At 41.7% G+C, this 16,273-nt stretch overlaps 1 protein-coding gene across 4 annotated transcripts in view; it reads right to left on the reverse strand.

Moving 5' to 3' along the window:
- The window catches only part of LOC307010241 (neurexin-1a-like), a 152,395-nt gene that overhangs the window by 18,925 nt on the left and 117,197 nt on the right, over window positions 1-16,273 (reverse strand). For all 4 annotated transcript variants that reach the window (XM_079634756.1, XM_079634753.1, XM_079634755.1 and 1 more), the window contains one exon: window positions 6,959-7,140. In XM_079634756.1, the coding sequence (XP_079490882.1) occupies window positions 6,959-7,140 (182 nt within the window). The remainder of the gene's footprint in view (window positions 1-6,958; window positions 7,141-16,273) is intronic.

Genomic DNA, 16,273 nt, shown 5'->3' on the forward strand with positions numbered 1-16,273 from the left:
GCTCCATCCATTACATCCAGAGAGGGGGAGCTGGAAGTCAAGCTCCACCCATTACATCCAGAGAGGGGGAGCTGGAAGTCAAGCTCCACCCATTACATCCAGAGAGGGGGAGCTGGAAGTCAAGCTCCACCCATTATATGCAGAGAGGGGGAGCTGGAAGTCAAGCTCCACCAATTACATCCAGAGATCAGGAGCTAGATGTCAAGCTCCACCCATTAAATATAGAGAGGAGGGGCTAGACGTCAAGCTCCACCCATTACATACAGAGAGGGGGAGCTAGAAGTCAAGCTCCACCCATTATATACAGAGGAGGAGCTAGATGTCAAGCTCCGCCCATTACATACAGAGGATGAGCTAGATGTCAAACTCCACCCATTACATACAGAGGAGGAGCTAGAACTCAAGCACCACCCATTACATACAGAGGATGAGCTAGATGTCAAACTCCACCCATTACATACAGAGGAGGAGCTAGAACTCAAGCACCACCCATTACATACAGAGAGATTAGGCTTGTTCGACTTGAACCGGCGCTGCACAGACCGGTCGGTTTATGACATCAAAGTACCGTAAGAGCGAATAGAGAGTTCCTTATGCTTTTTAATCGATCGGTATGTGCAGCGCCGGTTCAAGTCGAACAAGCCTGATGAGATAGATGTCAAGCTCCACCCATTACATACAGAGGAGAAGCTAGAAGTCAAGCTCTGCCCGTTACACACAGAGAGGATGAGCTAGATGTCAAGCTCCGCCCATTACATCCAGAGGAGGAGCTAGAAGTCAAGCTCCACCCATTACATCCAGAGAGGATGAGATAGAAGTCAAGCTCCGCCCATTACACAGAGAGGGTGAGCTAGATGTCAAGCTCCACCCATTACATCCAGAGGAGGAGCTAGAAGTCAAGCTCCACCCATTACACACATAGAGGATGAGCTAGATGTCAAGCTCCACCCATTACATACAGAGGAGGAGCTAGAAGTCAAGCTCCACCCATTACACACAGAGAGGATTAGCTAGATGTCAAGCTCCACCCATTACATACAGAGGAGGAGCTAGATGTCAAGCTCCACCCATTACATCCAGAGGAGGAGCTAGAAGTCAAGCTCTGCCCGTTACACACAGAGAGGATGAGCTAGCTGTCAAGCTCCGCCCATTACATCCAGAGGAGGAGCTAGAAGTCAAGCTCCACCCATTACATCCAGAGAGGATGAGATAGAAGTCAAGCTCCGCCCATTACACACAGAGAGGGTGAGCTAGATGTCAAGCTCCACCCATTACATCCAGAGGAGGAGCTAGATGTCAAGCTCCACCCATTACATCCAGAGGAGGAGCTAGAAGTCAAGCTCCACCCATTACACACAGAGAGGATGAGCTAGATGTCAAGCTCCACCCATTACATACAGAGGAGGAGCTAGATGTCAAGCTCCACCCATTACATCCTGAGGAGGAGCTAGATGTCAAGCTCCGCCCATTACATCCAGAGGAGGAGCTAGATGTCAAGCTTTGTGTGACGGGCAGGTTTAGGAGTCAGATTAGTGTAAGATGAGAGAATATACAGTTTGTACAGTATAAAAATCATTATGTCTATAGAAAGTCCCTATAAAACATGGTCTTGTGGGGACTTTTTTCTTCTTCTGGTCCCTATGAGTCTACCTGAGAATGAATTTGATCCTGTGAGAATGTTGAAATTTGACAGTAACCCCCAATGAGTTCTTATGATCCAGGTTTGATCTTTAGGATACTGAGTGTAAAACCCATACAGGTGAGACGACATCTAAAAGCAATGTTGAGAACAGACTTGCACAGTTACTATGGAAACAGCAGTGACAGTCATGAGAGAGGAGATGCATTAACAGTGGAAGCACACACACCTCAGAACACACACACACACACACATGTTTAATAATGTGGACTATAATCACTGTATCTTCATGAGCCAGAGTAAACTCCCTGTCACACGGGTGACTCGCGTGCCAGTCGCAGTGCTGTTCTGGGATCTGGGGTTCATGTGCGTGTCTGTGAGATACAGCGGCTCTAATCTCGGCTGTAGTGTGATCCGTCTAAGTTCGTGTCAGCGGGCAGGTGTTTAATTGGTGTGCTGGGAATCGCGTGCGACAGACTTCCCAACGGAGCCACGGCAAGAATAAACATACGCACAACATGCTCTGGAAAAACAATGATGGCAGACAGGCACAAAACAAAGAGCTTTCAGATGAATGACCAATCACAGATGAGCACAGAACTGAACACAGATTCACAGCCACTGCAGACAGAACTCTTTATCTTGAAGAGATGCTTGCAGTTACAGGACAGAAAGCAAAGAGCATTCACCCTGACTTCTCAGACTATCTCTTCTTCAGTGTTCCTGAAGGATGGAAATGGGAATCCGCTGTCATTCAAGATGCAATATGTCATTCATCTACAATCTGTGTCCTCGATTCACAATGTTTCTAACCATTCTTATTCCACTAAAACACACAGAACTGCAGATCATCTCACAGATCCAAGATCTCAAACGATCTCCTCAGCGCGGCTGATCTGAAGCCGGAGAACGGCACACCTGACGGATGAGGCAAACAGCCAATAATCCAACTATTCTGCTTCTTATTCCATAACAATTTTTAAAAAAAACAATTTTTTAACGGAAAAGTTCAGCCAAAAGTGAAAAATCTGTCAATATTATTCAACCTCATGCTGTGCGACATCGCTATTTGTTCTTTGAAAACAAAAGGTGAATTTCAGAAGAATATTATGGTTATATTATATTACTGTTTTCAATATAATAACAGTGAAGCTGTGCTTTTGCATTCATTTTGAAGCTTGAAATCAGCAAAAGTCCAAAATGAAAAAGCACATTACAAAAAATAAATAATAACAATAAAAAAAAATCTCATTCAGTTTCACAGAAAACAGAACATAATGTAAGTTTGGACTGGTACAACAGGGAGAGACTGAAGAAATGCTAAAAATGCTATTTGGTAACACTTTATGAAGTCTATACTTATAATGAATTATAGCCCCATTTATACTTATTTGTAAGTATTACTACTCTATAAATGTATTTATAAAGACTCATTAAGACTTATTAATAGATTAGTGTGCCGTTAACTGTACACCAATTGGAAAAGAAAATGAAACTAAAAACTGGCCTCTTGCGATCGTGTGTTTGAAGCACAAACCGCCAGTTTATGATATTGGTCGACCAGTGCATGTGTAGAAGGTCGTACCACGTGAATTATTTGCACTTGCACAAATGGTCCTAAACTAATCGAGGTCGCACAGATTAGATTATCGGGAGCATAATGTGAAGGTCGCAATTTCGAGCCTGGCTTCATGAACAACCCATCACCTCACACCTTCTTCAAGCCATTCCTCCTTCTACTGGCACTCACACACATAATCAACACATCTCTCCTCACGGGCACTGTCCTCACCATACTCAAGCAGCTGCGTAAACTTCTCGAATCACGTAAATCATGGAAAGTGAGAGGCCTGACTCTCCTCCAGGTCATAGCAGAAACACCTGGTTGAAAATAACTCGTTCATCTTTCTTTTCTCAGAACAACCGGGCGGGAAAACAACCAATCAGGATTTAAAAGTGTCGACTCAACAAAGCCTGCCTTGTTATCGCTCACTGAAGCTCTGCAGATTGAGAACGCTGTCCCAGTGAATTCTGCTGGATCGATCTGCAGCTTTTGACTCCATTAACGATCAGATGATTTTGTCCACACCCACGTCATTGGGCATCACTGGAACTCCACGTTACTGGTTTGAATCTTTCCTCACTGGGAGGTATTTCCAGGTTACCTGGAGGGAGAAGATATCTACAGCACATCCGCTGCTCACAGGGCAGTGTTGGGGAAGTTCACTTTCTACAAGAACTAGCTCAAAGTTCAGTTCACAAGTTTTAAAATGAACTAGTTCAGTTCATAGTTCACAGTTTCAAAAATGAACTAGTTCATAGTTTTGATTTTAGTGATGAGTCGTTCATGAATCCATTCATTGAGTCTGTCACGTGACAAATGAACGAAAGACTCGGAAGGTAAAGTAATTATTTATGTTCCCTGTAAACGATTTTTGACTGCATAATAATTATTTAATAATTCAGAATATGATCAAGATTGCGTGAGTGGATGTGTTCGGGGAATTTGCCAGTTAATAGTATAACATTTAAAGCCCCTTAAATGAACGAAATGACCCGGAAAAAAGTTTTGTTCATTTTGATGAACGAGATCAAACAGGAGAGTCGGTGGACACTGGCGGCTGGTGTTGCCAGATTGGGTGTTTTTTCCGCTACATATTATGGCCGTTTACGGCGGGTTTTAGCCGGTTTTTGCCTGGAAGGCTCCCTATTGGCACCCTATTGAACGAAGTTAAACTGAGAGAGCGTGTCGTTCACCGACACCAGAATGAACGAGTTCACAGAAACGTTCATCAGGCAGTAATACAGTACGTTCAGTTCACGTTCGCCCAAAATATGAACGAGTTCATGAACTATCGTTCAATGAACGCGGTCAGGCACAACACTGTCACAGGGGTACCCCAAGGCTCTGTTCTAGGACCCCTCCTTTTCTGCATATTCACTACATCACTGGGACTCATTACACAGGAACATGGTTTCTCGTGCAGTTGCTTTGCTTTTCATTTCAACCACACAATCCCAAAATAGCTGCACAGATCTCAGTGTGACTGGCAGACATCTCAGCATGGGTGAAAGAACATCACCTGCAACTCAATCTAGCGAAGAAAGAGCTTCTCGTCTCCCCGCCACTGTGGGGACGGCACAGTTTCACTCTCCAAATAGGATCACCTACATTGCCGTTCAAAAGATTTTAAAAGATTTTAAAAGAAGTCTCACCAAGGCTGCATTTATTTGATTAAAAATACAAACAAACAAAAAACTGTAATATTGTGAAATATTATTAGAATGTAAAATAACTGTTTTCTATGTGAATATAGTAAACTGTAATTTATTCCTGTGATCAAAGCTGAATTTTCAGCAGCATTACTTCAGTCTTCAGTGTCACATGATCCTTCAGAAGTCAGTATAATATGATGATCTGATGCTCAAGACACATTTATGATTATTATCAGTGTTGAAAACAGTAAAAAAAAAAGAAAAAAAAAAAGGATTCTTTGATGAATAGAAAGTTCAAAAGAACAGTATTCATCTGAAATAGAAAGCTTTTTTAACATTATACACTACCGTTCAAAAGTTTGGGGTCAGTAAGAACTAAGATGCATTAAGTTGCAGTGTTAAGTACACAGTAAAAAAAGTTACAGTGAAGACATTTATAACGTTACAAAATATTCTGACAACTTTTCATTTGAGAGAAACTATCATCTCACCACAGAAGACGATCAACCGTCACAATAAAAGTCTGGTTTAACTTAAAGAAACTGCGGTAGAAATATATTACTCTTGTACAGTATAATGTACATCTTAATGTAATACTACTACTACTAATAATAATACAATTATTATTAAAACAATTTTCTTCCATATTATCATTTTAACAGTAAGCCTCTGTTGTGTAGGACTTGTTTGCCCAAACATTAAAGGGCTTGTTTAATTTTCATTTGAATAAAATATTTGATTTAAATAAAAGCCTTCATTTGATTACCAGAAAAATTCAAATACACATTTCATAGGGCCCTATTATTGTATACAAATTAATAAATTAAGTTGTTTTTATGAATTCAATTAATTAGATATGTTTTTGATTAAACCAATAAAATGGAATATAGACAATAATTTGAAGAAAAAAAAACATTAAGAATGTAATTTTTGTTCAACTGTAAATAAATTGCTGTTAAATTGAACCAGTTTCATGATTTCAATTAATTACACATGCTTTTTGATTAATACAATTTTTTTATCTATCCAGAAAAAAACAGAAAAAAAATGGAATCCAGGAGATTTTAATGGGAAAAACTGAATTAACTCGCATTAAACTAGGTATCTTGTGAAGTGTGCTTATCATTAACAGTCAAGCTTTCCCCTCTTCACATTAATGTTACAGCCTCTGATATAACATCAGCTGTTCATGAAATTGGTATAGAAAAAAGCATCGTTCAGGAACCACTTTGAAGAATGATTTGATTCACTGTTCCTGGAATGATCTTCCCAACACTATCAGGACAGCGATCTGAGGAGAACGCTGAAAACTCATCTCAGCGACCTCTGCCCTGCATCCTGATCAACTGAACTGAGGTTAATAATCACACTATTGTCTTCTGTAGACACATTACATTTGTTTTCATAAGTGATGAATTTTACATTTGCATATTCATAGAACCTAGCATACTAAATGAGGCAAGGGTGTCGAGTTACATTCAAGATATTTTAAGTCATGAAGACTTGTTTTTCAAGGAAAAAACATTTAAATGTGTAATTTTGGTGATCAAATATGAGTTTTAAGGGATTGACTGCAGGGGGACTTTAAATAATAGTGGTTTTATTAAATTTTTTCTCTGTTTTGTCACTTTTGCAGTGTAAGGAAAAGTCAAATGTGTTGTATATGTTTAATCTCCTTGGACTGCTGCTGAGTGCAGTCTGTTGCATTGAGTCTAAAAAGTGTGTTATTTAGTGCATCTCTCCAGAGGTTCTGCTTGTGTGTGATGAGTATATACTTCTGCTGCCATCGGACACACAGCAGAGGAGAAACTCCGGGAACTCATATTCACCCACGGGCCATGGTTGAGCTGACACTGCAACAGTGACACTATCATTGGGTGCATGGTGAACACTGAATGAGGGAATTCAGACACGCATGAAAGAGTAAAAACTCCCGCCTCTGTTGTTTCAAACGTTCGTGTAGATCAGTAGACCAGTAGATGGCAGTGCTTGTATATGCCTTGCTTTCTTGTGTAAATAACCATGTGCACATTAATAAATGGATTATATTGGAATATAATTTTTACATTTTCCATAGAAAATTGTGTTAAATGGTGTACTTACGATGTGTAGTTTGAGATAGTCCCCTAGCCCAGAGGAGCTGTTGACCCGCACCAGGATTGCTTCTCTCAGCTGAGTGCTGAAGCCCATGGCCAGCCGGTCCGCTCGCGTGCTCGGACGCTCATTCGGTGGCCATGTGTATGTGATCAGACCTCCATCTCTCCCAAATATATACGTGGTGCCAGCTGCAGGAGACACAGATGTGCAAACACACAGCGAGATTAGGATACATCTATGAGCGATTACAGAACAGTATCATGTAACTATACAAACTTTCTGGCTCTCTCCGTAGGATGGATGGGAGAGTGGGTGGATGGATGATGGATGATGGATGGATGATGGATGGATGGATGGATGATGGATGGATGGATGGATGATGGATGGATGGATGGATGGATGATGGATGGATGGATGATGGATGGATGATGGATGGGAGAGTGGGTGGATGGATGATGGATGGATGAATGATGGATGGATGGATGATGGATGGGAGAGTGGGTGGGTGGATGGATGGATGGATGATGGATGGATGGATGATGGGTGGATGGATGGATGATGGTGAATGATGGTGATCCATCCACCCACCAACCCACCCACCCATCATCCATCCATCATCCATCCATCCATCCACCCACCCACTCTCCCATCCATCATCCATCCATCCATCATTCATCCATCCATCATCCATCCACCCACTCTCCCATCCATCATCCATCCATCATCCATCCATCCATCCATCCATCCATCATCCATCCATCATTCATCCATCCATCATCCATCCATCATCCATCCACCCACTCTCCCATCCATCATCCATCCACCCACTCTCCCATCCATCCATCCATCCATCCACCCACCCACCAACCCACCCATCATCCATCCATCATCCATCCATCCATCATCCATCCACCCACTCTCCCATCCATCCATCATCCATCCATCATCCATCCATCCATCATCCATCCACCCACTCTCCCATCCATCCATCATCCATCCACCCACCAACCCACCCACCCATCATCCATCCATCATCCATCCATCCATCATCCATCCACCCACTCTCCCATCCATCCATCCATCCATCCATCCATCCATCCATCCATCATCCATCCATCCATCATCCATCCACCCACTCTCCCATCCATCCATCATCCATCCATCATCCATCCATCCATCATCCATCCACCCACTCTCCCATCCATCCATCCATCCATCCATCCATCCATCCATCCATCCATCCATCCATCCATCCATCCATCCACCCACCAACCCACCCATCCATCATCCATCCATCCAGACTGGAGAGAAAATGTAATGTTCTCTTAGAGGGCTTTCCGGAATGTGCGATCAAGTCTTTGCAACAGACCCAGAATGCAGCAGCGAGGGTGGTCTTCAACGAGCCGAAGAAAGCCCACGTCACAACTCTCTTCATCAGTTTGCACTGGCTGCCAATAGCCGCTCGCATCAAATTCAAGGCACTGATGTTTGCCTACAAGACAACCACTGGCTCTGCACAAATATACCTAAACTCGTTGCGTATGCGCCCTCCAGAAGCTTGCGTTCTGCTGGTGAACGACGGCTCGTGGTGCCATCATCCCAAAGAGGCACGAAATCCCTCTCACAGACCTTTTCCTGGACTGCTCCCAGCTGGAGGAATGATCTCAATTCGAGCAGCTTTAGCCATTTTCAAAAAAAGGTCTTATTAATTGAATTAATACCAATGAATACGAGCACTTACCTTTTCTAATCTATACTGTTCTAATTTAATTTATTTTTTCTCAGATAAAAGATACCCTTACTATGTGTACTGTGCTAGACTGAGACTTGCTTCTATTGTTCTCCTCATTTGTAACTCGCTTTGGATAAAAGCGTCGGCTAAATGATTAAATGTAAATGTTAATGAGTTGATTAAAGTGTTTTTGACCTTGGATGCATGTAAGAATGCCTGTAGGATACTGCGAAACAACATTAGGAGTCTTTAAAACAGCATAATGGGGGCATTTTAATTGAGAAAATAATCCAAAATTCACTTCCTGTCGGGTCAGTTTGTCCTACTCAGTTTGTCCTACTTCATTCTAGGGTTAACCCGTCAAACAAAAACAAAAACTCTTCACTCTGTATTTTGTCTAATAAGCATTTTTTAATAATGCAAATTAAAACATTGTTGCTTCTTTCATTTGTTATTTTCTCTCTTTTCCTCTAAGTCAACAACTGTGCTATTCAACAGTCGTTCAGTTGCTCCAGACGAGCACAGAGAGAGGAAGGAATAATCACACGGTGGAAGTCAAGAGGAAAAAAAGATGGCAAGGCCCTGAATTTCAAGACAACTGGGCGGAAAAATATATTGTAAGAATCAATCCTGCTATTATTAACAGAAGAATGCACAACATAAATCAAAATATATACAGATCTCTCCGCATTGTTTGATTTATTTTTGTAGGATTGAAGGTATAGTAATTTGATTCTTTGTTAAAACCCTCGCTTCCTTTCCAAAAAGTCAGGTGATTGGTCAGATTGATCTGGTCATGTGGTTGAGGAATGAATAAAAGAAGATTATAGTAAAGCTTTTCTCTTCTCAGTGCTCTGCTTTTGTGCTTCTGCCTTCTGGGCAACTGGCTTAAAGGCCCTTAGCCCAGAGTCAAGCCCTCAGTGTAATCTCTCGCATCACTTCTCAATCACTTTTAAAGAAGAAACTCACCATGACACCATGAACATGCCCTGCTCAGAAGGATCTGATTCAATTAGGCCTGATCTCACGGGAAAATGCAACTGTTACGAGGTGATAATATCATTGTATCGATGTCAAAATTGTGGCCAGTGAAAACGCTGAGTAGCTCGTAACTTTGTAAAACCACTAGCCACAGTGGCTTGTGAGCAAAAAAGTTAATGTCAAGCCCTGTAATGGCATCATACATTTTTATTTCATGAATTGAGTTTGATGTACTAGTATGTAGACATACTCTAACAGAACCAGAACGCAAACGTCCAACCTTGTCCACATATGGCAGAAAGCGTGACATCGGACTCTGAAGAGCCCCTGTCCGGCAGACTCGAACCCTGATCAAACTCATATAGGCCTACCTGTAATCTTCTAGTAACTCAAGACCCTGATTCACTTGTTCAGACACAGTGACCCTTCAGAGTCAGATTTAAAGAACAAGATCATCCATTAAAACCTAACAGCAAAAAATTATTCAGTTGTCATTCTGTCTCCATTCACACATCAGTGTCGATCCAGGATTCAACAACTCGACCCAACCTAATGAACGACAGTGTGAGCTACTGTTGCAAGGAAGGGCTTGTGAGCCTTATTAAATTATATAGTTATAAAATTAAATTAAATCTCCATCTTAGCCACAATTATAGGGTTTGTCTCGGAAATGTTGTAAAAGTCTTCTGAAGCCAACAATCACAATCACAATCCCTGAATACAATCTAAATAAAATGAGAACCACTGTACCACACAAATAATATTTCACAAAAGACATTGAACACGTATCAATGCAGTGCAGGCTGGAAAAGTAAGTTAACCTTTGAATTTGGTGACTTGTAAGTCCTTTAGCAGCAACAACCACGTTTCATTTCACTGCCTATACGACTTGCACAAAGTAGAGGATGAATTTTTGACCATTCCTCTTGACAAATTCGCGATGCCTTCACCAGCGTAACGCATCTCTAAAGTGCATCTTCTGAGGTCCTGTGAACGTTGTCTGGAGAGAGGCATGATTCACACTAATCAATCTCTCTTGAGCAAAACAGATTTGTCAGTAACCAGACTTTGTGGGCCAGAAATAAACACATCACACACAACATCAGAGGAAATATGTAGATTTAGGAGAGATTTAGTTGGCATTTATACTGCTAAAGTCATAAATATTGCTCAGTTTTGGGGGTGTTTTTGACATTTGTATATTTTATCAGTGTTCTCCAGCAGTTGTGAAGGCTTGCAGACATGTGTCGAGGAGACTGGGGGTGGGTGAATCTACACAATCCTATTAGTGTGGATTAGAGCTTGGCTTTCTCACGCACCGCTGCACGGCTCAAGGAGCCGGATTGTGCATCAGCAGAAAAAAGAGCAGTGACATTGCTGACCTTTTTTTTCTTTTCTATTTGCTAATGGATAAGGCTGTCTCACAGAGGATTTATTAGCTTGTAAACCATTCTAGCGGTGTCTTAACACATCCTTCGGAAGGATCCAAACATTAGAAAGCAGTGACAAGTTTATTTTTAACTGTGTACCTGATCATTTTAATGTGCACAGCTCAGCGCCAGTTGTTTTATCATCAGTCACAGTGACTGGGTTTACTTGTCTACCAATATTGTGATTATTTCCAGTTACACAATCAAACCTCCTCACTCCCGTTTACATGCTATATTCATTATTCTGATTATTTGCTATGATATGTGGTTGTTTTCATCGCCATTATTTACATATGCACAGATGATGAGTTAGGGTTATGGTTATGGTTAGTAACTAAGTGTGTTACTGGACACTGTTTTAATCAAGTATAAAACACATTTCTATGGGCGTATTGGATTTTTTAGTTGGCAAGCCTAAAAGTGTCTTCATTCGGATGTTTTTGACCATCAATAAACTGCATTATATTTGTGTTGCGCAACATTGCCAACATGAACTCAGTTTCTTCAGCCCATACATCTGATGTCTTCTTTATCGCTACGTTTACGAACCGGCGCATGAAAACGTCATCCGTGTTCGTCACAAACACGCCAGAGAGGAACAGATGCCATCAAACTCTTTACATCTTTACGATGATTATGAGCGTTATCGCTTCAATTTGTAGTTGAGACCGAAAACAGAAATGTGCAGCGAAGCAGTATGGACTCAGGCTGTGTTTACACGGAAACGATCTGAAGAGAAAAAGCAAAAGTGGCGTTGCGTTATCACTTTTTATTCTGCGTTTAGACGAGCGTTATTGGGGGGGAAATCTGCATGCATATGGTGACGCAAAAGTGTGTGAGATTAGATGTAGTGTGCACTCCAGGCGGCTAGGTGGCGATGTGACGCATTGAAAGTGATAGTTTTTTTTAGACGCTGACACAGTTTTTCATGTTTAATACGGTAGAGCTGCTGCTTTAACCCTCGGTGCTCTTCACGTGTCGCTCAGAATTTATTTTTTTGTCAATGAAATTAATGCTATATTTTAGTTTGATAATGTTTTGTTATTTTCCTGTACTGGCGCATGCCTCTGACGTAAACGCGTACGCAACGCTGTCTAGCAGACTTTTGCGTTTTTACCCTTTAGACGGGAACGCGACGGTGGAGCATTTTTAAGATTTCCACTTTGGAGGGGGGTTTCACTTTTTTGCGTTTTTAAGCCCCAAAAACGCCGTCGCCGTGTAAACGAAAGGCACATCCGATAAAATATTTTTACGTTTTCACCCGTGAGCGTTCTCGTGTAAACAGGGATAAGGCTGTGTAAGGCAGTGTCTACAAGATAATGGTACTCGTGAGGAAAAATTACTTTAGGTAAACATTTCCTTAGGTAAACGTGTCTTTGGAGGAAAGTTATGATACTTCATTATTAATTTGTTCTGTTGTAGTATGCATTACTCAATATGATGGGAACTGTTTTATGAATGAGTGTTGCTCTTCTGAGCCGAATCAGCACAACAGAAATACTATTTGCTTTGTACGTATAATGACACATCATACAGTTGTTTATGTTCTTACAAAAAGAAGTATAGTTTCAGTGCATTAACAGCACAGAGCTTATTATTCTTGGTGACCACTTCATGAAAGAAACACACAAATGAGATACTGTACAAAGATTGCTCTGGATTGTATTATTTGTTTTTTTTTTTATTAAAAAGAAGGTTTAAGGTGGTAATGTTTAGGGGATGAACGGATTAGATCAGGGATAGATGTTTTGCACCAGCATATTCATAAAAACAGTTCCAGGGACCAGTTGTCAATTTTAATACCTAATTTTAAGATGCATCGAAACATAGCACTGAGTAAAGCAGTAACAGCCAAGCATTTATTAGCATATAAGAAACTAGGTGGCAACTAAGGCTAATTGTATGAATATAGCGATCTTTTTAAACTTTAAGACCAGTTCACAAAATGTTTCCCTTTTCTCCCATACAATTAGGCCTACTTCAAAAGCAACTCCCGCATTTGTAAGAAAATACCGGTCCATTTCACCTGTCAAATCTCTCCAGAACCACTAAAGACAATCACTTCAACAGCAACTCAGTGTTTCACTCGCCGACAGGAGACAACACAGGCTAACGGTATGAAAATAAGAGCCAGTTTCAACAGTCAGACAGTTTCAGAATACAATAGCAACACACAGAGATTTCAGCCGATCATTTCTAAAAGTATAAAATTAGAGATCAAGCTTTAACCTTTAACAAAAAATACCAGACCAGACCAACGAGAACAAAACTATTTGAATGCGAGCATGAACTGCGTATTTATATTTTTAGCTGTGCACAAGACAAGCTGCTCTTCCTGGGCTTCCATAAAAAAACATATGCATCCAAAACAATGCACACAAATACCAGGATATGATAAAATGAAATTTAAAAAGGACGGCTTCATTGCAGAGTATTTCACCACAAGCAATACAATGGATTTGGCGCCATGGAATCGCCTGTTGACGATCTAATATATGAGGCATCGTATTTACGTTTGAAGCTTGACCTGCTTTTCTTTTTCCCGCTATTTTCGAGTTGGTCATCGCCCTTTCTTTTACAATGAAATTTCAATGAAATGGGCAATGGAGGTTTGCTGGGACCCGATCATCTCTCCACATAGTTCTCTGCCACCTCACGTGCACCGCGCTTTAAAATCCGGTCAGATACCACCAGAACCAATGAGACGCTACGCAAACGCAAGTCGCGCAAAGAAACACATTTTGATCTATTTATTGTTTATGTTTTGGATTAAATATCATGACATGTCATAGCACTTAAAAAATAATTTAAAAAAATGTCAAGGCCCGGTACAAACGGGTCCGGGGACCGGGGGTTGGGAATCGCTGGGTTAGAGGATAGAAAAAATATGATTAGCTCAGTATAAAAACCATTATGTGAAACAGACTCCAGTGGACTGACTCAATTGGTTGTTTTGCCATTTCAGCAGGACTGTAAACACACTTCTGTCCAATCAGCTCACAGCATGTCTAATCCCCCGACTCCCAGGTATATAACAGAGATGTGTGTGAGTATCAGTCAGAGATGTGTGTGAGTATCAGTCAGAGATGTGTGTGAGTATCAGACTGTGTAAACCGGCAAATTTAGAACACATGCATTCTGACTGTCACAATCAAATCATAAATTGGAGCTATAATGCATGAAAACATCTCATAACTAATGGCACAGCAAATACTGCATGAACTGCATTCATCCTCTGTATAATATGTCCATATATAATGTGGCAAACTATTGGGAGCGTCATACCTTGGCTAAAAATCCCTTTGACACCATGCAGCAAACAGCTCTGAATTTAATATTGAGAAAAGCTCTAGCATTATGTGTTCATGAGGCCACTTAGTTTAATATTTTGCTATTTAATGCAACAGTCGAAGTTCTTTTTGCTTCCGCTGTAAGAGAAGTCAAAACATCAAAACACAGCTCAAATACTCCTATAACTGACTTTCATCTAAGCCTGTGTGACTCTATAGATGTGCTATAATCCGATCCAGAGAGAAATGTGCTGATGCAGACACTGAGAGATGAGGCTAATCTCAATGAGATCAAGGGTGGGAGATGCTGACCAAATATAGCATTGCAAATGCCCTTCCACTGGATTTGAGTTTCAGCGCACTGCATTGTGTTTGTGCTTCATAATGCTTCACTGCTACCCACCATGTCCTGCCCGTAGAGACCCAGGTGATCTGTGAATAGAGAGAGGCTGGTTCTTGCCTCCATGGGTGATGTGTGTGTGATGTGTCCTGGTGAGTGTGTCCGATGTCGCTGCGATGCCCAGTGAGAGAGCGGTGAGGTACAGCGCGAGGCAGGCGGCGGAGGCCAGACCCCGGGCAAGGGTTTCAGAGAAGGGCTGCCAGTCCGCCAGCCTCCAGCCACCCAACATCTTCCCCGAATGAGAGAATGCAAAGACACACGGGCTCTTCAGCGCACCTGTCTGCCCATACTCCTCTCTTACACACACCTTCTTAAAGAAGAAGCACTCAATCACCCAAACCTTGGCTCTTTGTCCTCGTGGTTTAATCTTAAATCCAAGCCGTTTAAGATAAAATCCAACTTTCGATAAAGCAGGAAAGAGTGTTTTCAAGCATAGACCATAAAACCAGAACAAGCAAATTCCAGACACTAGTTATTCCATGTAGCCAGATATCACGAAAATGACTTAAAATCCTGGGGAAAGCTGGCAGATATCAACACACGCAAGGCATCAGGCGATTTCTGAATTCGAAGGCGTTTTCTGAAATCAGAATTTCTGCTGTTTTTCGTCTGAATGTAGTCTTCAAGAGGAGAAATCCCCAGAAATCCATCCACAGCTGGCTGAGAGCCTCCAACAGATGGTGAGAGCTTCATTTACACTCTTTCCTGAGGACAATGTTAACTGTTCTCCATGGAGAGAGTGTGTGTGTGTGAGAGAGAGAGAGAGATCTCCCCACACACCTGCGCAAGCTGCGTTTCCAGCCAAAAGACATCCACAGAGCAGCTCTGGAGCGCACACGAGAGAGAGAGAGAGAGAGAGAGAGAGAGAGAGAGAGAGAGAGAGAGAGAGAGAGAGAGAGAGAGAGAGAGCGGTTGGAGAGAAAAAAAGGAGGAGGAAGAGAAGAAAAGAAAGGGAGGGGGAGCTCTAGCACTGAAATCAGGGCGCGAGAGCACTGCAAATGTTCAGCCTAAACACAGCAACTCAAGTCAGAGTGCATTGCAGAGAAACACACTGCACAGATGGAGAAATTGGAATCTGTGCTTCGTTTTTTTCTTCTCTGATTGAAACCATAAATATCTGCAATATCTAAAGATTATTTTATAAGATCATTTTTAAAGATTCATCCCTCTGTCTTCCTGGAAGTAGAGCAAGGATTCTCTGTGGTGGCACTTCTTGCCCGCACCAACTTGAAAGTTGACTGCCATATGTCATTAATGTCTCCAGATGCTCCATCTGCTGCCCAACACCAGGTGACGTCAGTAGCAGAGGAGCACCCTGCATCTGCACTGCACATAAAGAGCTGTCTGTGCCGGAGGACTTGGCCCTCGACCGTCGTCCTTTGGGAGGAAGTTGCTCTTTCAACCACCACAAAAAAGAAGCACACAGAGAAAAGAGCTGATAAATGTGTATCTGTGTGCACGCGTGTGTCCCTGTGCAGATGTGACTGG

This window comes from Phoxinus phoxinus (genome assembly GCF_949152265.1).
Source record: "Phoxinus phoxinus genome assembly, chromosome: 14".
Lineage (NCBI taxonomy): Eukaryota > Metazoa > Chordata > Actinopteri > Cypriniformes > Leuciscidae > Phoxinus > Phoxinus phoxinus.